General features: G+C 44.2%; 1 protein-coding gene across 2 annotated transcripts in view; it reads right to left on the bottom strand.

The window, feature by feature from the left end:
* Positions 1-22832, bottom strand: part of MAP2K4 (mitogen-activated protein kinase kinase 4) — a 173619-nt gene that overhangs the window by 36651 nt on the left and 114136 nt on the right. For both annotated transcript variants that reach the window (XM_065415124.1, XM_065415127.1), the window contains 2 exons: positions 9227-9346; positions 647-766 (listed from right to left, as the gene is read on the bottom strand). In XM_065415124.1, coding sequence (XP_065271196.1) covers positions 647-766; positions 9227-9346 — 240 coding nt within the window. The remainder of the gene's footprint in view (positions 1-646; positions 767-9226; positions 9347-22832) is intronic.

Below are 22832 nucleotides of genomic sequence, written 5' to 3'. Positions count from 1 at the left end.
GAAGAAATAGTCACAAGAAAATACAAAATGCCTGAAATTTGAACATTTTGTCTTTCACTGCGGATTCAAAATCCATCCCATTTCTTTATGAAACTCTGGGGATAAAATATGATCATAGACACAAAAATATTTTCACTTCAAAAACTTGCGCTTTTTCGTGATTTTTTTTCTAAATTACCATTTTAATGAATTCCAGATGCACTGAAAAACATGGGAGCAGCATGAAAAGAGGGCAAACCAGAAGAGTTTGGCTCTCCATTGGCCCTGCCTAGAATGAGAACCTCCTGCCAGGCAATGAACCAGCCTAGGCTAGTGCCATCTGTTAATGTGACAATCCGGAGGGAGGGTTACGGGAATGTCAATGAACCAGAACAAAAAGAGGGCCTTTGGATTCAGCTTGAATTTCAGGCAAAAACATTCTGGGGTGTCTTTATTCACTGAGGCCTCTCCCTCCAGGGCTGCTGACTGCATCTCCACCAAGTAATGGAGTTAACATAATAATAAAGCAATGGTAAAACCAGAACCATAAAGATTCCACAGAATGCAAATAAACCAGAGGGAACAGGGCTAAAAAGTCAAAAGCATAAAGTTTTTAAATGATCTTTAAAAATGTGCAAAAAGAGAGCAGCAAAATCTAAATACTTACAGCTAAAGTGATTTTGCCTAAGATTTCTTCTGGAATAACATCATCTAATACACTATATACATATTTGTAAAACTTATCAAACGAGGTAGACATGAGCTCCATACAGATCCAACAGTCACCCTAAAAAAAGAACAAACATATGTCACGGTAAAATAATACATAAGAATCAACAGAATGCAGAGACCCTTTGAATCTGATTGGGATGAACAGGCAACATTTATTATGCTCCAACAGTCTGGCCCATGGGGGGGGCTGAAGCCATATTGAAGAACCTTGGGTGCATATACTAACGTGTACAGTGAAAGTAAAGATATTCCTCTCGGTTTGTGACAACCTTGCCCTACTAGAAGAAAGAGAAGACCACAGGGAGGAGAGGCATCTCATGCCCTCCTGTGTGTAAGATGCCAGGTCACTGGAAATGGAATTGGATGCTAAAGCCCAGGTCTGAGTCGCTTTCCATGATTTATATCATTTTATTTAAAAGATGTAAAGGCTAAAAATTACACAGAACATAGAACCCCAGATAAAATATTCAAACCCAGAACTGAAGCAAACCTCCATGAGAGATTAATATCCCCTCATTTCAAACAGTGCCCCTGTTAATACTGAGAGACTAGTTCTCTATCTTTAAAGGTGATTTGCAAAGGATTTCATATTTTATATTTGCATTTATTATATCCAGTTCAGTGGTAAAGGCAGAACGTAACCTTAAATGTGTTACACAGGTGTGGATTCCACAGCTACCAGAGAAACTAAGAATATGAGGCTGAGCATTTTACTAAGTTATAGCACAACATTTAAGTTATTTAAAATCGATTTTTTTTTAAATGATGACATTTTAAATCGTGATTAAATTAGACTGTTTCACTGGAATAAAAAGTTCAAAAATCTACCAACTCTCAGTCCAAACTAAGGGCTATTGTTCCAAAGTCTTCTGTGCTAACTGTTATGGATGACAAATGGCTTAGTTTGAGCTGTTTATGGTGGATTTTGGCATTCTGAGGCATGTCTTCATTGTTGTAAATACAGGCATTATACAGGATCGGTATTTTGCCCAACAGCAGCGCTGCATTCTTGAACTTAAACACTTTTTAGTGTAATTAATCATGTAAGCATGTGGGCCTAAAACATCAAATGGTTCTAGAGCTCAGACAACTAGTCTTTTTTCTTCTGGTTGACCCTTGCCCAGAGCAGATGTCTGAAGGGGCAGAGGCAGAGCACTGACAAGGCAAACTCTTCAGAAAAGCAGTTCATAAGGCTGGTTGCATTGAGTAAAGAATTAAAAGGTGAGTGGTTGAGCCTATGCTTGTAAGTGTTGTGCATTGTGGTTTCAAACGGGTACTGCAATATGTATACCTACCATCACAGTTTTGAGACCTTGGGCCCATGACTGGCAAATCAGAGTCTTGGGAGTGTGTGATTATGAATAAGGTACAAACTTTTGATATAAGTCAATTACAGTCCAACAAATGTAGGAGATTCCTCCAAAGAAGTCTTCTCAGCTCTGTGATAGATTTTTCTTGATTAGACATCAGAAAAGGTCTTGCTTGCTAATACATGGGGAGGTGTTTAAGAGAAGACTAGAACTTTTCTTTAAGTTATTGAAAACTCATTGTTTTCTCTGAGGAGGAAAAAAAAATCCCGTGTTATAACTCTTTCACTCCTATTTCACAGAGCTGGGGCCATGTTCACCTGGAGATAAATCCCAGGAGTCCTAGGGGGAATTTTGAATCTACGCTAGGTGTTAATAACTTTCATGCAGATTCACAGATTTAAAGGCCAGAAGAGACCATTATGATTATCTCCTGCATAAACAGGCCAGAAGCTTTGCCCAGTAATTCCTGCATTAAGCCTGTAACTTCTAGTTAGCTAGAGCATATCCTAAGACATCCAATGTTAAAGCCTTTTAAATGATGGGGAATCCACCACAACCCTTGGTATGCTATTCCAATGGTTCAATGGGTCTAATGGTTAATTACCCTGACTTATAATTTTGTGCTTTTTTCCGGTCTAAATTTATCTAGCTTCAGCTTTCAGCCACTGAATCTCATGCTTCCTTTGTCTGCTAGATTAAGGAGCCCTCTTCTACCAGAAATCTGCTTCTGAGAGTGGTTGTTATGATGTGGTGATGCAATACTAGTTAGGTAAGCTTCAAGATGTAACAGGGTGGTCCATGCCTTTAAGGACCAGGGGGCCTAAGACCAGCCAGCCCTGTTTGATTATTAAACTCAATTGGGAAGGGGTCAGGCAATGCCTATAAAGAGATGAGTCAATTGTAGACATTGAGGATGACTTGTGCCTTGTCCTGACGAATTTTCCCCAAGACTTGAGATAGGAGCAGTAAGCGAGGAAGGCATAGTTCAGATGGTCTGACCACCGAAGAAGTAGAGCATTAGCCTGTCAGTTATGTCTTAGGGCTCCTCTGGAGTACTATATATTGCACTTTCTGTTCATTTGAGAAGTGAACAGGTCCATTGTGAGGGTTCCCCATAGAGCAAAAGTACTGTTTACCACTCATGATCCTTAGTGAAGTGTCTGCTGAGGAAGTCCACCAACACATTTTGATTCCCTGGCAGATTTGATTCTAGAGTGGCTGCTTCTGCACACAAGGGAATGGAACTTGTTCCCCCCTGCTTATTGAGTAAAAGACAGTTGTCACGTTGTTCGATATTATGAAGATAATAATATCTTGAATTAATGGGATAACCTTGAATTAATGGGAGAAAGGCTTTGCAAGTCTCTTGGACCGCCCACAATTCCAGTATGTGGATGTGTCTCTCGAGATGTCCAAGTGCCCTGAGCTGTGTGACTTTCCATATAAGCTCCCCAGCCTAAAAGGGAGGCATCTGTAAAGATCGTATTGACTGGTAAGGGGGAAAGGAATGCCCACTCATACCTGTGGGGATTCTGCTATTTTGATGGGAACAGTTACTGTGGCATTCACGGACTGTTGGTTTGGTGAGTGCACTGTTTGAAGCCACGCTTGGAGGCAATGAAGATGGAGTCTGGCAAATGGCGTGACATAAGTACATGAAGCCATATGTCCCAGGAGAAAAAGGGTGTTCAAGTGTTGCTCTTGACCTGATCTATGAGGTTATTCATCACTTGGAACCTATCCACTGGCAGAAAAGACCTTGCTGTGACTGAATTTAGGAATGCTCTGATGAAATCTAAAGTCTGTGTTGGGGTGAGCACAGACTTTTCCAAGTTTACACTGACCCTTGGGAAAAGACAGAAGTTGAAGCCTTGATGAAGTCGACTTGTAGGCTTCTTGGCAATGAGAAGCCAGTTTTTGAGACGGGAAGATGGTGAAGCCACAACGCCTAGTATGGACTGCTACTACCAAAATGACCTTAGTAAAAACCCTTGAAAGCAAGGCAAAATAGGAACATGCTATATTGAAAATATTCAGGGCCATCATGAATCTAAAAAAATGTCTGTGAGCAGGGTGAATGTCCACATGGAAGTATGCTTCCTTCATATCGAGAGCTGTAAAGCACATGCCATTTTCCAAAGATGGGATTATAAATCCCAGTGTGATCATGCAAAATTTCAGTGTGTGAATAACACAGTTGAGATGATGGAAATTGAGGATGGCTCTCCAGCCACCCTTCTTTTTGGGTACTAGGAAATATGTTGAGTAAAACCCTTTCCTTGGTACTAAAGAGGTATCCCTTATTGCTCCCCACTGTAAGAGGGATTGTATTTCTTGTTTGAAAATCTCCTCATGAGAATGGCCACTGAAAAGGTGTGGTGATGGGAATTTTAGAGGTGGCAGGGAGGTAAATTTGATTGCATAGCCAGGATGGATGATGTTTAGTGCCCATTTGTCCATTGTCAAAGCACTCCAGATGTGGAAAAAGAGTATTATATGACTCCCAAAGGGTGTGTGGGAATCAGCATTTGGTGGTTTGCAGTTCTTGAGCTCTCGTCAAAAATATTGTTTAGTTGGGGGCTGGGATTGGGGTGATGATGTTGCCGCAGACAATGTAGGAAATGGGACTTCTGAATCCTTTGCCCCTTATGGGGTAGCTCGTAAGGATGCTGGTGGTAAATCTGTTGAGCCTTGGGTCTAGGCTTGTATGCTTACCTGTGGAGTTGTTTGGGGAAGGTGTACATATTCCCAGGGAGCAGAGGGTGACCCTGAAGTCCTGTAGAGTGTGTAAGGACTCATCTGTCTTTTGGTTAAAAATGTGAGTTTCATCAAAGGGCAGGTCCTCAGGACGTTCTTGACCTCTATGGGAAACCCCGAAGCGTGAAGTCATGATTCACAGCACATCACAATGGCAACAGCCACTGCCCTTTAAAATGTATCTGCTGCATCTACCACTGATGCTTCTAATGGATTTTCAAATGGAAGTGTCCCAGCTCCCAGAGAGGGAGATGCATCTGTAAGCTCTTCTTGATGGAGAATTCTTGCTGGACTGTACACCATTTTCCATTTTTGAAAGAGGAGGAAAGGATGGAGTGGGGGGAATCTATTCCTTTCCTTACTGAGTTAAATCTTTTGCCTCAATAGCTGCCGCCAGGTTGACCTGCCTCTCAGTTCAGTTAGGAATTTTTATTCCAGGCCTGGGATGAATGCCTGCATTAGAAATAGGGCCTAGAGCTGACCATTCCAATGTAGATGTGTGCTAGCCCCGAGCACCACTGCTGGAAAGGTTTTCCCTCAGTGGTATCTGTCGGGTCGGCTCTAGTGCTCCCTGGTGTCGTGCGCTCATAGCGCCAAGTAACAGCCCCCTCCGTTCCTTCTTGCCGGCTAACTCCAACAGAGGGGCGGGGGTGGGGGTTGGAATGGACATGTGCAACACATCTTGAAGAAAGATCAGTAACCATTTTTTCTTCTTCGAGTGCTTGCTCATATCCATTCCAATGTAGGTGACTCCCAAGTAGTAGTGCAGGTGGAGGGTTCAGAGTTCATTGACAAGCTGATTGTAACACCACTCGGCCAAATCCAGCATCGTCTCTAGCCTGCTGAGTGATGGCATATCGAGACACGAAAGTGTGAACTGACAACCATGTTGCTGCTCTACAAATGTTCTGTTTAGTGACCTGTGCCACAAATGCAGACGAAGATGTTTGGGCCCTCGTGGAACGTGCCGTCAGGGCAGGAGCAGGGACCTTTGCCATGTTGTAGCATGTGCAAATACAGGAAGTGATCCATGATGAAATTCTCTGGGCTGAGATTGGAAGACCTTTCATCCTGTCTGCAACAGCCACAAAAAGTTGAGTAATTTTCCGAAATGATTTAGTCCTTTCTATGTAGAAGGCTGGTGCAGGTCTGACGCTCACTGAGTGAAGCCTCTGTTTCTTTCAGTTGGCATGTGGTTTCGGATAGAAGACTAGAAGGAAGATGTCCTGGTTACTATGGAATTGTGAAACCATTTTTGGAAGGAAGGCTGGAGGAGGATGCAGCTGGACCTTGTCCTGGAAGAATAGCATGTACGGAGGTTCTGAAGTGAGGGCCCCAATCTCCGAGACCCTTCTAGCTGAAGTAATGGCCACTAGGAAGGCCACCTTCCAGGACAAGTAGAGCAGAGACCACATTGCCAGCGGCTTGAATGGGGGATCCATGAGCCTCAACAATACCAGGTTGAGATCCCAGGGAGGGACTGCTTGTCATGGCTGTAAAGTCCTTTGAGAAAATGACTACAGATGGTGTTTGAGAACACGGAACGGCTGTTCACTCACAGGTGAAACACTGAGATTGCAGCCAGGTGGACCCTAAGAGATGATGCGGATAGTCCCTGTTGTTTCAGATATAGTAAGTAGTCTAGAATGAATGCTACTGATGATTACGTAGGTGGAACAACCCTGCTGTGTGTGAGGGTTATGGCGTGTGTGTATGTGAGGAGGTGGAACACCCCTGCTGTGTGTGAGGGGTATGGCGGGTGTGTGTGAGGTAGAACACCGCTGCTGTATGTGAGGGATATGGCAGGGGTGTGTGTGTGTGTGAGGAGGAACACCCCTGTTGTGTGTGAGGGATATGGCAGAGGTGTGTGAGTGTGAGGAGGAACACCCCTGTTGTGTGTGAGGGATATGGCAGGGGTGTGTGAGTGTGAGGAGGAACACCCCTGTTGTGTGTGAGGGATATGGCAGGGGTGTGTGAGTGTGAGGAGGAACACCCCTGTTGTGTGTGAGGGATATGGCGGGGGGGAGTGAGGAGGAACACCCCTGCTGTGTGTGAGGGATATGGTGGGAGTGTGTGTGTGAGGGATATGGTGGGGCGGGGGGGTGAGGAGGAACACCCCTGCTGTCTGTGAGGAAAAGGGGGGGTGGAGGGGTGAGGAGGAACACCCCTGCTGTGTGTGAGGGATATGGCAGGGCTGGGCGAGGTTATGAGAAGACTTTTCCCTTCAATCTCTATGAATGGTTGGCAGGGTGGATGTGGTGGGGCAATTCTGGCTGATGTTACTCACCAATTGTAAAATGTGCTATTTAATCTCAGTTCTATTGGTTTACTTTCAGTTCTATTGTAACTATCTTGGCTGGACGGGGTGATGGCAAAGGTAGATCCCAGGTCGACAGCCTACTAGGCATGCTGTCTACATTTACTGACATTGTGGTCTGCAGCTGGACAGGCAGGAGCCTGGTGGGGGGATGATGCAGTACGGGGCTCATGATATGGCAGAGCATGTAACTAAGTCTGTAGAGTGGTATTTTTCTATGTGGAAATTTAAATCAAAACATACTGCTGCTGTGTGTTTTCATTTTGTGGTGTTCCTAGAGCTGTGGAGAGGTGCCAGAGACATAAAACAATAAATCTGTAACTCAGCAGCAACTGGCAAGAGAGGTTCCTGTCTAGGGATTTTGTTCAAACCAATTTATCAGAATTATTGATAATTATTTGTTTTATAGTGGCATCTAGAAGCTTTCAACCAAGATCGAGGCCTCATTGTGCTAGGGCTTGTACCACACACACACTAAGAGAATCCCTACCCTTAAAGGGTTACAAGACAGACAGAGGACAGGAGAAAGGAAGGATTATTAGCCTTGTTGTACAGATAGGGAATTAAGGCACAGGGAAACAAGTGACGTGCCAGAGGTCAGACAGGGAGTCTGGAAAGCCAGGAATTGAAGCGAGGTCTTTCCCGTTGTAAGCCACTGCCTTACCCTACAAGACCAACCTTCGTCTTTCAGAGATCAGTTATGAACCTCTACTTGTCTGCACAGGCTGCTCATGAGTTGCTACACTCCCTCCAGTGCAGACATGCAGGGAGTGGGAAGGCAGTGGTGGAGCAAGGTTGGAGCTATGTCTCTGCCTCCTCCCTCACCCCACCACATCACGTGAACTATCAGAGCCAGCGCAAAGGGAGAAATAATCTGTATCAGCAAAGGGCTGGCATGGACCATTTCCACCTGGAGAAAGGGGGAGACAGGAACCAGACCGTGATGCTTACAGTCACAATCTGATCCCCGCCATGCCAATTGTATGGGCTAGACTGTGAAGTTACAATTGACTCTGGCTTGTCATTTGAGTTCTGGCAGTTGTGCTAGTTCCAATGGACCATCCCCCCAGTTTGTGCATACACAGAATGAAGGGACAGGTTTTCTGTGCACAGGAGTACAGGACTGCACACACCCATGCAGTGGGCCTCTTTCCCCATTGTTTTTATTGATCACTAAAGATTGGATTTGCTTCGCCCTTGTGGGTGCAGGGGATGGAGCAAAGAGACAATCCCTCCCTGCTACACTTTCTTTGTCCTTGTCTACACCCAGAAATTATATCGCCTGAAAACACGTTAACTTATATGGTGGTAAACACTCAGCATAGTCAGGACATGTAGCATTAACATCTCATCGCCATGTTGAGATGAGGGCCCATGCTCAGGTTAACCCTAGCCAGCTGAGGGCAGTCCTTATCTACACCAAGTGCTAACTCCTGGTTACCCAGCAGGATGTTGTACACAATGTAATCTCCCAGGACAGACAAGCCCTGTGACAGGGCCAAAGGTAATGACAGGCCTTGGGCTCAGGGCAGTTTAGGACTGATTCCCTACTAGTGTCCTCAGGTGCAAATCACTCCAAAAGAAGTGCCTTGGTTGAGAGGGTCTGGCATGTCCATTGTGCAGCATGCATGCCAAGCAGCTCTGGGAAGGATTGTGCCTCCTAAAGCACCACACCCCTTCTCCCCTGCTGCAGCGACTCCTGGGGCTTTACAGCTCCAGCCCTCCCCAGCACAAGGCAGTGTGCAAAGCACACAACCTTTGAGAGTCTGTGTAGAGCACATCTATAAATCAGATGTGTGAAATGTGTCAGATATCTGAGTGCCACACCTGTCCAGACAGTCAAACCACTGAAACGCCCCCAAATCCTAGATGTGAGTATGAGAGAGCATGGCAGGAAAGCAGCAATAATCATGACAGGGATCATATAAATGAACACCAAAATATATACATAGCAGCAATCAGAACCCAGAGTCTCTTCCCTTCTAGTAATGGGTTTGATGACAACTTGCGACTCAAAAATCCCCCAGTAAATTAACTCCTTTCTCTTATAATAAACTGAAGGCTGCTGCAAATTAAATTTTAAATTAAAATAAAACCTCTGGTATAAATGAAACAAACTCTGAATGCCCACCTCTCTGAAGAGTGCTCCATAAAACTGAACAATATAGGGGCAGTCACTACTTCGCATCACTACATCCAAGTCCATTAGAAGCTGTTTCTGTTCCTTTTCATCCACCGTTGACCGAATTCTCTGAAAGAGTAAGGAATGGCAGAGGTTTTATCACTAACATGCTACTATTACATCATCCTCAGCCAGTTCAAGAGAAACCTGCCAGGACCCCAGTCCCAGGGTGGGGCATGGAGTCTCAAAGACATGAAAGCAACATGCTTTAAAGAATTAGACCATGTTTTTAAATGAGAAAAAAATTGCAATTAATATAAACCTAAAGCAAATTAGTTCAGATTATGAAATCTCTGGACAAATTTTACTCCAAATCTCAGCGTTATCAGGTGGAGCATCAGTAAGCAGCAAAGGGCAATCAAAGATTTTCTTTATCTCTTTAAAACCTACAGCAAAACAATATTCAGGGTTTTATGTTCAAAGCAACGTGCAGTGGTGAGTTAGCCACAGCTCCCATTGATGCTGGGACCTGAGCACTGCTTTGAAATGTAACCCTCAAATATTATATTTTAATTTACTAAAGGAAGGAAATTAAGATGAAGGCACTCCCTACACTGTACATCCATCACAGCGTGCCCACGGGTCTTTCAGACCAGTTGGCCATTTCATGCCATGATTTATACTGTCCGTGCTAGGCAGGCTAAAAGACCAAACCATCATGCATTTTTTGCCTGGTAGTGGCCTCTAAAGTTAAAGATACATAATGGTTTGCATTCTATTATAGCTTTCCAACACTTGTGTTTCAGGATAAAGTTTTCCATGCTCAGTTTCTGCCTGAAGACTTTTGTTTTTCAAAAGCTTCAGCAAAAACAGTTCAACTGTTTTCCAGCATGAGACGGGGGAAGGGGAGGAAAAGACACAAATTTATCATTATAAACCAGTTCTTGCCAAAACTTGTAGAAAAAACAGTGACACTAGGGCATCATCCTACCAACTCTACTGAGCATCGTGCTCACAACTGAGTGTAGAAACATGGACATCAGTGAGACAACTCATTAATAAGCACTACAGATGGTTGTAGAGTGTTTTCAGGGTCAGGCTCTTGTACTGCACTATTTGAAAAATAATGTATGATCATGTAATTGTAGACTGCCTCGTAATGATACATACACAGGGGCTAGAGTAGCTGTTGCACAATTGTTCTTACCTTTGACATTTCCTGATATTCTGAGTGCTTCACCATGCAGCCTTAATTTTCTAGTAACTTATGTTTTAGCTTAGAACAATAATTCCTTCCTTTCCCAACGGATCCTACAGCACTCTGGAAAATTGGCAAACTACTTGCACAGCATACACAGGAATCACTCCACACACCCCTCCAATGCAGCCAAATGGGTGAAATACAGCTACTGTAGGCACAGAGAGTGGATGGCTCGGGGGATTAGTAATGAAGCTACAGACATTTTCATGTCTAGGTCACTGGTTCAAATCTATCTGACAGCAGTTCAGTGGTGTATGTGAAATGAGTTTGGTGAGTCTGTTCCATGCCTCATCAAATATACACATCACAGAGGACATGACTACAATATACAGTATGCTGCCCCTGCAGAGATGCCAAGGGCTGAAAGAACCTAACATCTCCCTCAAGGCGGGGGTGGGGGGAGGCAGACTGTCGGGTAGTTGGGGTCTCAAGAAGCTTGCACTACTGCTGCTTTTGCTTTTAGCTATGTATGGACAGAGGACATTAGCAGCCAGGACCGTGAGCCTCGCACCTTTCAAGAACACTGAATGTACTGAGCTCTTTGTCTGGGCAGCTCCCGGTTCAGAAAGCTATTCACATAGAACACTGCCACACTGCTAGTCGTCTCCATCTGGAACACTCTACAATGCAGATGAACAGTGGGGACTCGTAAATTAGCTTTTCTCCAGTTTGAAACCTTGGCATCTCCCTCTACTCAGAGGCCACCTCCTCTGCCCCTCATCTTCCTTCAACAATGGTACCTCTACTCCACATTTGCTGAACCCTCATCCATAGCGCCCATCTCCTTTCAATACTAGAACATTCTTCTCAATGGTCCCTAATTTCTCCTAGCTGCAGCACAAACAGAATGCTGTGATCGGCTCTCCCACACCTAGAAAGAAGTTCAGCTGTGCCACCCCATCACATTCAATAGCATTGACTTCCTTTCGTTTCAGGATCCAGCCTAAAATTACCTTTCTTGTTTTTAAGACCTTTTCTGGATTCTCCCCAGATACACAGTGTTCTCTCTAGTCATCTATTACTGGCCTCTCCCTCTTCCCCTGCACAATCTCATCAAGGCTAGTGCAACAGCCTCCTCCTCTACAGCTCCTGCCATCCCTATATCTCTCTGCCTCTGGCCCTCCACTGCACTTCAAACTTCAGTTCAAAACATCTCTTCTCTCCCTTGCCATTACCGCCTCTGCTGTTATTTATCACTTACCACTGTAAAGCACTTGAGAATATAGTTTATATGGAAGATGCTATTATAACAATAAACTGAAATGAATGTCAAGACCAAGAAACCACCCCGCTCAGTCTTTTCCAAGTACATTCTCACCGGGAATGGAGGAGGAGACAGACAGCAGGGCCCAGAGAAGAGAAAGAGTTTCAGTTATACTGGAGAACTCTTTCAAACAGACACAAGAATTACAAGAAAACCCAAGAAGACAGCATGATATCAACTAATGCACTTTGTGGAGTGCTGAGGAAGACGTGATGGTGGGACTAGGAAGAGGTCCCATACAAAAGTGCTGGAGACTGAAGATAGGTGATCCAAATAGGGGAAAAGCATCCAGCATCCAGCACCGCTGCAGGCTATGAGTGGGTCTGGCCAGAAAGAGATGGTATTGTTTAGCCAAAGTGCACCAGGGACATTCCACCACAGCCCAGTGACCCTGATTAACTGGCTAAGGAGCAAACATTTAGCAATGTAACAAGAACAAAAGAAACTGTTGGAATAAGCTGCAGAATCTTGAGTGACCAGCAGCACCTCCACAACTGCATGTGAAGGCTGTACAAAAACGCTGCCAACTAACATGCAGACCACAAGTACAACATCCTGCAGCCTCTCCCCTGGAGAAAACCCTCCAAAGCTCAAGAGTAATAGAGAGCAAGGAACAAATAAATCCAATACAAGCCTTGTGGATAGAGGGGAAGTGGTAGGCTTGGTATATCTTGACTTTAGTGAGGCTTTTGATACTCTCTCACATGACCTTCTCATAAAGAAACTAGAGAAATTTAGCCCAGATAGAGCTACGATAAAGTGGATGAATAACTGGTTGGAAAACCATTCCCAGAGAGTAGCTATCAGTGGTTCGCAGTCAAGCTGGAAGGGCATAACGAGTGGGGTCCTGCAGGGATTGATCCTGGGTCTGGTTCTGTTCAATATCTTCATCAATGATTTAGATAATGGCATAGAGAGCACACTTATAAAGTATGCGCACGATACCAAGCTGGGAGGGATTGCAAGTACTTTGGAAGATAGGATTAAAATTCAAAATGATCTGGAAAAACTGGAGAAATGGTCTGAAGTAAATAGGATGAAATTCAATACGGACAAATGCAAAGTACTCCACTTACGAAGGAACAATCAATTGCACACATACAAAATGGGAAATGACTGCCCAGGAAGGAGTACTGTGGAAAGGGATCTGGGGGTCATAGTGGATCACAAGCTAAATATGAGCCAACAGTGTAACACTGTTGCAAAAAAAGTGAACATTATTCTGGGATGTATTAGCAGGAGTGTCGTAAGCAAGACATGAGAAGTAATTCTTCCGCTCTACTCCACGCTGATTAGGCCTCAACTGGAGTACTGTCTCCAGTTCTGGGCGCCACATTTCAGGAAAGATGTGAACAAATTGGATAAAGTCCAGAGAAGAGTAACAAAAATGATTAAAGGTCTAGAAAACAAGACCTATGAGGAGAGATTGAAAAAACTTAGTTTATTTAGTCTGGAGAAGAGAAGACTGAGCGGGGACACGATAAGAGTTTTCAAATACATAAAAGTTTTTTACAAGTCAGAGGGAGAAAAAATTGTTCTCGTTAACCTCTGAGGATAGGACAAGAAGCAATGGGCTTAAACTGCAGCAAGGGAGGTTTAGGCTGGACATTAGGAAAGATGTCAGGGTAGTTAAACACTCGAACAAATTGCCACAGGAGGTTGTGGAATCTCCATCACTGGAGCTTTTTAAGAACAGGTTAGACAAAAAACAATCAGGATTGGTCTAGATATTACTAGGGCTGTCAATTAATCGCAGTTAACTCACTTGATTAACACAAAAAAATTAATTGCGATTTATCACAGTTTTAACCGCATTGTTAAACAATAGAATACCAATTGAAATTTATTAAATAGTTTTGAATTTTTTCTACATTTTCAAATATATTGATTTCAATTACAACACAGAATACAAAGTGTACAGTGCTCACTTTATATTATTTTTTTTACAAATATTTGCACTGTAAAAATGATAAACAAAAGAAATAGTATTTTTCAATTCACCTCATTCAAGTATTGTAGTGCAATCTCTTTATCATGAAAGTGCAACTTACAAATGTATATTTTTTGTTACATAACTGCATTCAAAAACAAAACAATGTAAACCTTTAGAGCCCACAAGTCCACTCAGTTCTACTGCTTGTTCAGCCAATCTATGTTTGTTTACATTTATGGGAGATAATGCTGCCCGCTTCTTATTTACAATGTCACCTGAAAGTGAGAACAGGCATTCGCATGGCATTTTTGTAGCTGGCATTGCAAGGTATTTACATGCCAGATATGCTAAACATTCATATGCCCCTTCATGCTTCAGCCACCATTCCAGAGGACATGCTTCCATGCTGACGATGCTTGTTAAAATAATACATTAATTAAATTTATGACTGAACTCCATGGAGGAGAATTGTATGTTTCCTGCTGTTTTACCCACATTCTGCCATATATTTCATGTTATAGCAGTCTCAGATGATAACCCAGCACGTGTTGTTCATTTTAACACTTTCACTGCAGAGTTGACAAAACGCAAAGTAGGTACTAATGTGAGATTTCTAAAGACAGTTACAGCACTCGACCCAAGGTTTAAGAATCTGAAGTGCCTTCCAAAATCTGAGAGGGACGAAATGTGGAGCATGCTTTCAGACGTCTTAAAAGTGCAACACTCGGATGCGGAAACTACAGAACCTGAACCACCAAAAAGGAAAATCAACCTTCTGCTGGTGGCATCTGACTCAGATGATGAAAATGAGCAATGTACTAACAGATAAAACACAAAATGGGGTACTAGTTGGTCTCTGTTACAGACCCAAAATCACACAAGGGAACAGGATGACTGGCTTCTGATGAACCTATCTATAATGGGTAAGAAAAAAGCTGCGAGATTTTGAGTGACATATGCTGGATGTCTCATGCTGCCAATATTAAAACACTCTTAGAATTTCTAAATTTAGATGACAGTTTCCTAACTCAAAAACTGTTGTATCCAACATGGGGGAATTCTATATTAGACCTCATCTTGACAGATAAAGAGGAACTGATCACAGAACTAAAAATTAATGGTAACTTAGATACAAGACCTCATGATTTGATCACATTTATAATGTGCAATCAGAATAAAGTCCAGATGAGTGACATATACCCTTGATGCTTTAAAAAGCCAGTTTCACAATGCTGAAAACAATTGTGAGCCAAATCAGCTGGGAGGAAAAATTTAATTAGAAAAATGTGAATGATGTTTGGGAATTGTTTAAGAATACCTTACTAAGTACCCAAAAGCCACAATTTCACAATTGAGGAAGAAGGCTCTTACTGCTTAAAAAAACATAAAAAATAATATGTAACAAATGGAATAACAGGGAAATGAATAATAATAACTATAAATCAGATGATAGGAACTGTGGAAAATTGTTAAGGGAAGCAAGTGCAAATCTCTGGCCAGCAGAGTTAAGGACAATAAGAAGGCATTTTTAAAGTACATTAGAAAAAAAAAGAATCCTGACAATAGTATTGGTTCATTACTAGAATTATCATTAATAATGAAGGAAAGGCAGAAGTGTTCAATAAATATTTCTGTTCTGTATTGGGGGGGAAAACAGATGATGTAGCCAGATCACATGATAAACACTCTTTTCATTCCACCAGTATCTCAGGAGGATGTTAAACAGCAGATACTAAAGTTAAACATTTTTAAATCAGCAGGTCCAGATAACTTGCATCCAAGAGTTGTAAAAGAGCTGCATGAGGACCTTGCTGACAGTTAGTTTTGATTTTAAATAAGTCTTGGAACACCAGAGAAGTTCCAGAAGTTCCAGAAGACTGAAAGAAATGTAATGTTGTGCCAATATTTTAAAAAGGAAGTATTTCTTTACACAACGCCAGAGGATGAAAAGGGGTGGAGCGTTAGGATATAGATATTCAGGCCTGTCTGCAAAGGCCTATACTTTAAGAATTTAGGTGTATTCTTATCACTTAGCTAGTTATAGAGGTATAAAAGAAAGAATCAAAATCACTGTCTGTCTGTGTAAGAGCCTTCTCTTACTGTGACAGTCTGAGGCTTTGTTCTTTGGCTAAGCAGCAGAGGCAGCCATAAACTGGGAAGTGTATGGTCACATTCTCACATTCCAAACTAGTCACATTGAAATAAGGTGCTATTGGGCTGTTAGGAATACAATCCTGTCCTGATATTCCTAGTCCCTCCAGAGAAAGGGAAGAGCCTAGAAGATGCAAAAGAAAACTTAGTTTGATAGCATCCTGTCTGGCAAGAACTCACTTATCAATACCTGGGGTGTGAAATCCTCATTTCTGTATTGTTCTATCACTGTAGTCTCCACTTCCCTATTGTTTGTATAATCTCTGTCTGGTTCTGTAATTGTTTCTGTCTGCTGTATAATTAATTTTGTTGGATGTAAGCCAATTAAGGTGGTGGGATATAATTGGTTAAATAATCATGTTACAATATGTTAGGATTGGTTAGTTAAATTTCAGTAAAATGATTGGTTAAGGTATAGCTAAGCAGAACTCAAGTTTTACTATATAGTCTGCAGTCAATCAGGAAGGGGGGAATGGGAACAGGGGTGGGGGAACTGGAATCATGTTTTGCTAAGGTGGGGGGGAATGGGAACAGGGACACAGGCAAAGCTCTGTGGCGTCAGAGCTGGGAAGGGGGACACTGAGGAAGGAAACTTGAATCATTGCTTGCTGGAAGTTCACCCCAATAAACATCGAATTGTTTGCACCTTCGGACTTCGGGTATTGTTGCTCTCTATTCATGCGAGAAGGACCAGGGAAGTGAGAGGGTGAAGAAATAAGCTCCCTAACAATAATGGTCTCAAGTTGCAGTGGGGGAGGTTTAGGTTGGATATTAGGAAAAACTTTTTCACTAGGAGGGTGATGAAGCACTGGAATGGGTTACCTAGGGAAGTGGTGGAATCTCCTTCCTTAGAGGTTTTTAAGGTCAGGCTTGACGAAGCCCTGGCTGGGATGATTTAGTTGGGGATTGGTTCTGCTTTGAGCAGGGGGTTGGACTAGATGACCTCCTGAGGTCCCTTCCAACCCTGATATTCTATGATTCTATGATGTTGTGTAACGGGGCTCAAAAAAGAACTAGATAAATTAATGGCTATTAGCCAGGATGGGCAGGGATGGTGTCCCTAGACTCTGTTTGCCAGAAGCTGGGACTGGGCGACAGGGGATGGATCACTTGATGATTACCTGTTCTGTTCATTCCCTCTGGGGCACCTGGCATTGGCCACTGTCGGAAGACAGGATACTAGGCTAAATGGACCTTTGATCTGACCCAGTGTGGCCGTTCTTATGTTCTTATGTGATAGTATAGATAATTATAGGCCTGTCAGTCTGACATTGATCCCAGGCAAGATCATGGAGCTGCTGATACAGTACTTGATTAATAAAGAATTAAAGAAGGGCAACATAACTAATGCCAGTCAATGGGTTTACAAGTTTGGTTGATAAAGATAATAATGTTGATGTAATATTTGACTTGGTACTGCATGACATTTTGATAAAAATAATAGAAAGATATAAAATTAACATGACACACAATAAATGGATTTAAACTGGCTAACTGATAAGCCTCAAAATGTTACTGTAAATGGGAAATAATCATCCAACAGGTATGTTTCTGGTGGGGTTCTGCAGGACTGGTTCTTGGCCCAACGCAATTTAACATTTTTTTTAAGAAATGAAAGAAAACATAAAATCATCAAGGATAAAACTTGCAGATGACACAATAATTGGGGGAATGGTAAGTAATGAAAAAGGCAAGTCATCGATACAGAGAGATTTGGATCACTAGGTAAACTGGGCACAAGCAAACAATATGTATTTTATTACAGCCAAATGCAAATATATACATCTAGGAACAACGAATGTAGGCTACCCTTACTAGGCTGGGGAACTCTATCCTGGGAAGCTGAGAGACTGAAAAAGACTTGGGGGATCCTGGTGGATAATCAGCTAATACAATGCTGTGGCCAAAAGGGCTAATGCAGTCCCTGAATGTAAAAACAGTGGAATCTCAAGTAGAAGTGAAGAGGTTATTTTATCTCTGTATTTGGCACTGGTGCGACTTCTACTAGAATACTGTGTCCCATTCCGGTGTCCACAATTCAAGGATGATGATGAATTGGGATTCAGAGAAGAGCCATGAGATTGATGAAAGGATTAGAACACGCCTTATAGTGACTCAAAGAACTCCATCATTTAGTTTAACAAAGAGAAGATTAAGGGATGACGTGATTACAGTTTATAAGTACCTATATGCGGCGAACAGCAGAGGCTAACAGAGGGAGTTTGCCTGGGATCTGTCCAAGAGGAGGTACGCTAAGTGCTGCATTAGGGGGGCTGTGTTGGTGAGTATCTGAGTGTCTGTTGCTGGGACAGTTTGTCAGTTTGACCGTGTGCTTGATTGCTTGCTTGTTTGTTTGAAAAGTGTGAATTGGGAGTGCTTTGTTCCAGGTGGGCCTTGAGTGGGCCTGACTGGTATGTAAGGGCAGTCAGCAGCGAACCAGCTGAGCGGCGAACAGCAGAGGCTAACAGAGGGAGTTTGCCTGGGGAGAGCTCACTGAGGCTTTCATCTGCAGGTTTCTCTGAGTAGTTCCTGCAACAGCTGAGGAAGCTCGTAAGAGGAAGGTGATATGGAAGGTGAGCGATCAGCTGTTGTAACCTGCACAGGTTGTGCCATGTTTGTCTTTCTTCCACAGGACAGAAGCGACTTTGTCTGTACAAAGTGCAAGCTGGTCTCCATATTGGAAGAGAAGGTTCGAGGTCTGGAGAAACGAGTATTGACTCTGCGTTGCATAAGGGAAAATGAAGATTTCTTGGACAGACGTCAGGAGATGCTTCTACAGCCACAATATTCTGAAGATTCAGAGCAGGCGCAGCAGGGACAGAAGGATGGTGAAGAAGTTTGGCAGCATGTGACCTCCAGAAGGAGAAAGAGGAGCGTCCATGTACCAGCAATGGAGATACAGGTGAGCAATCATTTCCATGTTCTCTCTACAGGTACTAATGCGGAGAGTGGACTAGATGACACATCTGAAGGAAGGGAGCAGAAGGAGACTCCACCGATTGGAAGGCAAAAGATGCACTGTCCTAGGGATGAGGGTTCCACAACCACCACTCCCAAGAGGAGGAGGAGGGTGGTGGTGGTCGGGGACTCCCTCCTCAGGGGGACTGAGTCATCTATCTGCTGCCCCGACCGGGAAAACCGAGAGGTCTGCTGCTTGCCAGGAGCTAGGATACACGATGTGACGGAGAGACTGCCGAGACTCATCAAGCCCTCGGATCGCTACCCCTTCCTGCTTCTCCACGTGGGAACCAATGATACTGCCAAGAATGACCTTGAGCGGATCACTGCAGACTACGTGGCTCTGGGAAGAAGGATTAAGGAGTTTGAGGCGCAAGTGGTGTTCTCGTCCATCCTCCCTGTGCAAGGAAAAGGCCTGGGTAGAGACCGTCGAATCGTGGAAGTCAACGAATGGCTACGCAGGTGGTGTCGGAGAGAAGGCTTTGGATTCTTTGACCATGGGATGGTGTTCCAAGAAGGAGGAGTGCTAGGCAGAGACGGGCTCCACCTAACGAAGAGAGGGAAGAGCATCTTCGCAAGCAGGCTGGCTAACCTAGTGAGGAGGGCTTTAAACTAGGTTCACCGGGGGAAGGAGACCAAAGCCCTGAGGTAAGTGGGGAAATGGGATCCTAGGAGGAAGCAAGAGCAGGAGAGCGCAAGAGGGGAGGACTCCTGTCTCATACTGAGAAAGAGGGACGATCTATGAGTTATCTTAAGTGCCTATACACAAATGCAAGAAGCCTGGGAAACAAGCAGGGAGAACTGGAAGTCCTGGCACAGTCAGGGAACTATGATGCGATTGGAATAACAGAGACTTGGTGGGATAACTCACATGACTGGAGTACTGTCATGGATGTATATAAACTGTTCAGGAAGGACAGGCAGGGCAGAAAAGGTGGGGGAGTTGCATTGTATGTAAGAGAGGAGTATGACTGCTCAGAGCTCCAGTATGAAACTGCAGAAAAACCTGAGAGTCTCTGGATAAAGTTGAAAAGTGTGAGCAACAAGGGTGATGTCGTGGTCGGAGTCTGCTATAGACCACCAGACCAGGGGGATGAGGTGGACGAGGCTTTCTTCCAGCAACTAACAGAAGTTGCTAGATCGCAGGCCCTGGTTCTCATGGGAGACTTTAATCACCCTGATAGCTGCTGGGAGAGCAATACAGAGGTGCACAGAAAATCCAGGAAGTTTTTGGAAAGTGTGGGGGACAATTTCCTGGTGCAAGTGCTGGAGGAACCAACTAGGGGCAGAGCTTTTCTTGACCTGCTGCTCACAAACAGGGAAGAATTAGTAGGGGAAGCAAAAGTGGATGGGAACCTGGGAGGCAGTGACCATGAGATGGTCGAGTTCAGGATCCTGACACAAGGAAGAAAGGAGAGCAGCAGAATACGGACCCTGGACTTCAGAAAAGCAGACTTTGACTCCCTCAGGGAACAGATGGGCAGGATCCCCTGGGAGAATAACATGAAGGGCAAAGGGGTCCAGGAGAGCTGGCTGTATTTTAAAGAATTCTTATTGAGAATGCAGGAACAAACCATCCCGACGTGTAGAAAGAATAGTAAATATGGCAGGCGACCAGCTTGGCTTAACAGTGAAATCCTTGCTGACTTTAAACGCAAAAAAGAAGCTTACAAGAAGTGGAAAATTGGACAAATGACGAGGGAGGAGTATAAAAATATCGCTCAGGCATGCAAGAGTGAAATCAGGAAGGCCAAATCACACTTGGAGTTGCAGCTAGCAAGAGATGTTAAGAGTAACAAGAAGGGTTTCTTCAGGTATGTTAGCAACAAGAAGAAAGTCAAGGAAAGTGTGGGCCCCTTACTGAATGAGGGAGGCAACCTAGTGACAGAGGATGTGGAAAAAGCTAATGTACTCAATGCTTTTTTTGCCTCTGTCTTCACAAACAAGGTCAGCTCCCAGACTGCTGGACTGGGCAGCACAGTATGGGGAGGAGGTGACCAGCCCTCCGTGGAGAAAGAAGTGGTTCGGGACTATTTAGAAAAACTGGATGAGCACAAATCCATGGGGCCGGATGCGCTGCATCCGAGGGTGCTAAAGGAGTTGGCGGATGTGATTGCGGAGCCATTGGCCATCATTGAAAACTCATGGCGATCGGGGGAGGTCCCGGATGACTGGAAAAAGGCTAATGTAGTGCCCATCTTTAAAAAAGGGAAGAAGGAGGATCCGGGGAACTACAGGCCAGTCAGCCTCACCTCAGTCCCTGGAAAAATCATGGAGCAGGTCCTCAAGGAATCAATTCTGAAGCACGTAGAGGAGAGGAAAGTGATCAGGAACAGTCAGCATGGATTCAGCAAGGGGAAGTCGTGCCTGACTAACCTAATTGCCTTCTATGAGGAGATAACTGGCTCTGTGGATGAGGGGAAAGCAGTGGATGTGTTATTCCTTGACTTTAGCAAAGCTTTTGATACGGTCTCCCGCAGTATTCTTGCCGCCAAGTTAAAGAAGTATGGGCTGGATGAATGGACTGTAAGGTGGATAGAAAGCTGGCTAGATCGTCGGGCTCAACGGGTAGTGATCAATGGCTCCATGTCTAGTTGGCAGCCGGTTTCAAGCGGAGTGCCCCAAGGGTCGGTCCTGGGGCCAGTTTTAATATCTTTATTAATGATCTGGAGGATGGTGTGGACTGCACTCTCAGCAAGTTTGCAGATGACACTAAACTGGGAGGCGTGGTAGATACACTGGAGGGTAGGGATCAGATACAGAGGGACCTAGACAAATTAGAGGATTGGGCCAAAAAAAACCTGATGAGGTTCAACAAGGACAAGTGCAGAGTCCTGCACTTAGGACGGAAGAATCCTATGCACTGCTATAGACTAGGGACTGAATGGCTAGGTAGCAGTTCTGCAGAAAAGGACCTAGGGGTCACAGTGGACAAGAAGCTGGATATGAGTCAACAGTGTGCTCTTGTTGCCAAGAAGGCTAATGGCATTTTGGGCTGTATAAGTAGGGGCATTGCCAGCAGATCGAGGAACGTGATCGTTCCCCTTTATTCGACATTGGTGAGGCCTCATCTGGAGTACTGTGTCCAGTTTTGGGCCCCACACTACAAGAAGGATGTGGAAATATTGGAAAGAGTCCAGCGGAGGGCAACAAAAATGATTAGGGGTCTGGAGCACATGACTTATGAGGAGAGGCTGAGGGAACTGGGATTGTTTAGTCTCCAGAAGAGAAGAATGAGGGGGGATTTGATAGCTGCTTTCAACTACCTGAGGGGGGGTTCCAAAGAGGATGGAGCTCGGCTGTTCTCAGTGGTGGCAGATGTCAGAACAAGGAGCAATGGTCTCAAGTTGCAGTGGGGGAGGTCTAGGTTGGATATTAGGAAACACTATTTCACTAGGAGGGCGGTGAAGCACTGGAATGCTTTACCTAGGGAGGTGGTGGAATCTCCTTCCTTGGAGGTTTTTAAGGCCCGGCTTGACAAAGCCCTGGCTGGGATGATTTAGTTGGGAATTGGTCCTGCTTTGAGCAGGGGGTTGGACTAGATGACCTCCTGAGGTCCCTTCCAACCCTGATATTCTATGATTCTATGATATGGAGAACAAATATTTAATAATGAGTTCTTCTATCTAGCGCCAAAGGGTAATACATGAGCTAATGGCTGGACGATACGCTAGACCAGTGGGCTCCAAACTTTTTTGATCGCGCACCCCTATCAGTAAAAAAATTTTGAGCATGCACCCCCGCCATGCCGGCTCTACCATTTTTGCCAAAGCAAAAAAAAAAAAAAGCCGCTCGGATTCCCGCCCAAACTGCCAAAGAAAAAAAAAAGGCACTCCTCCTGCCGCACACCCCCAATGATCCTCTTGCCCTGTGGTGCGCGCACCCCCCTTTGGAGACCACTGTGCTAGACAAATCAAGAGGGAGGCTTATGGATAGAGAGCTCAACTTCCTAACTGCTTGCAACTCTAGGAATTTGTTCTGATGAGCTTCCTGGGACAACCACTGACCTGGAATTGAGTGGGGCCTACCAGGGCTCCCTCAGTGGTGC

Source organism: Emys orbicularis, chromosome 13 (assembly GCF_028017835.1).
Source record: "Emys orbicularis isolate rEmyOrb1 chromosome 13, rEmyOrb1.hap1, whole genome shotgun sequence".
In the NCBI taxonomy this organism is placed as follows: domain Eukaryota; kingdom Metazoa; phylum Chordata; order Testudines; family Emydidae; genus Emys; species Emys orbicularis.
Note: the sequence above shows the minus strand (reverse complement) of the source record. Positions and strands in the feature narration are given on the sequence as shown.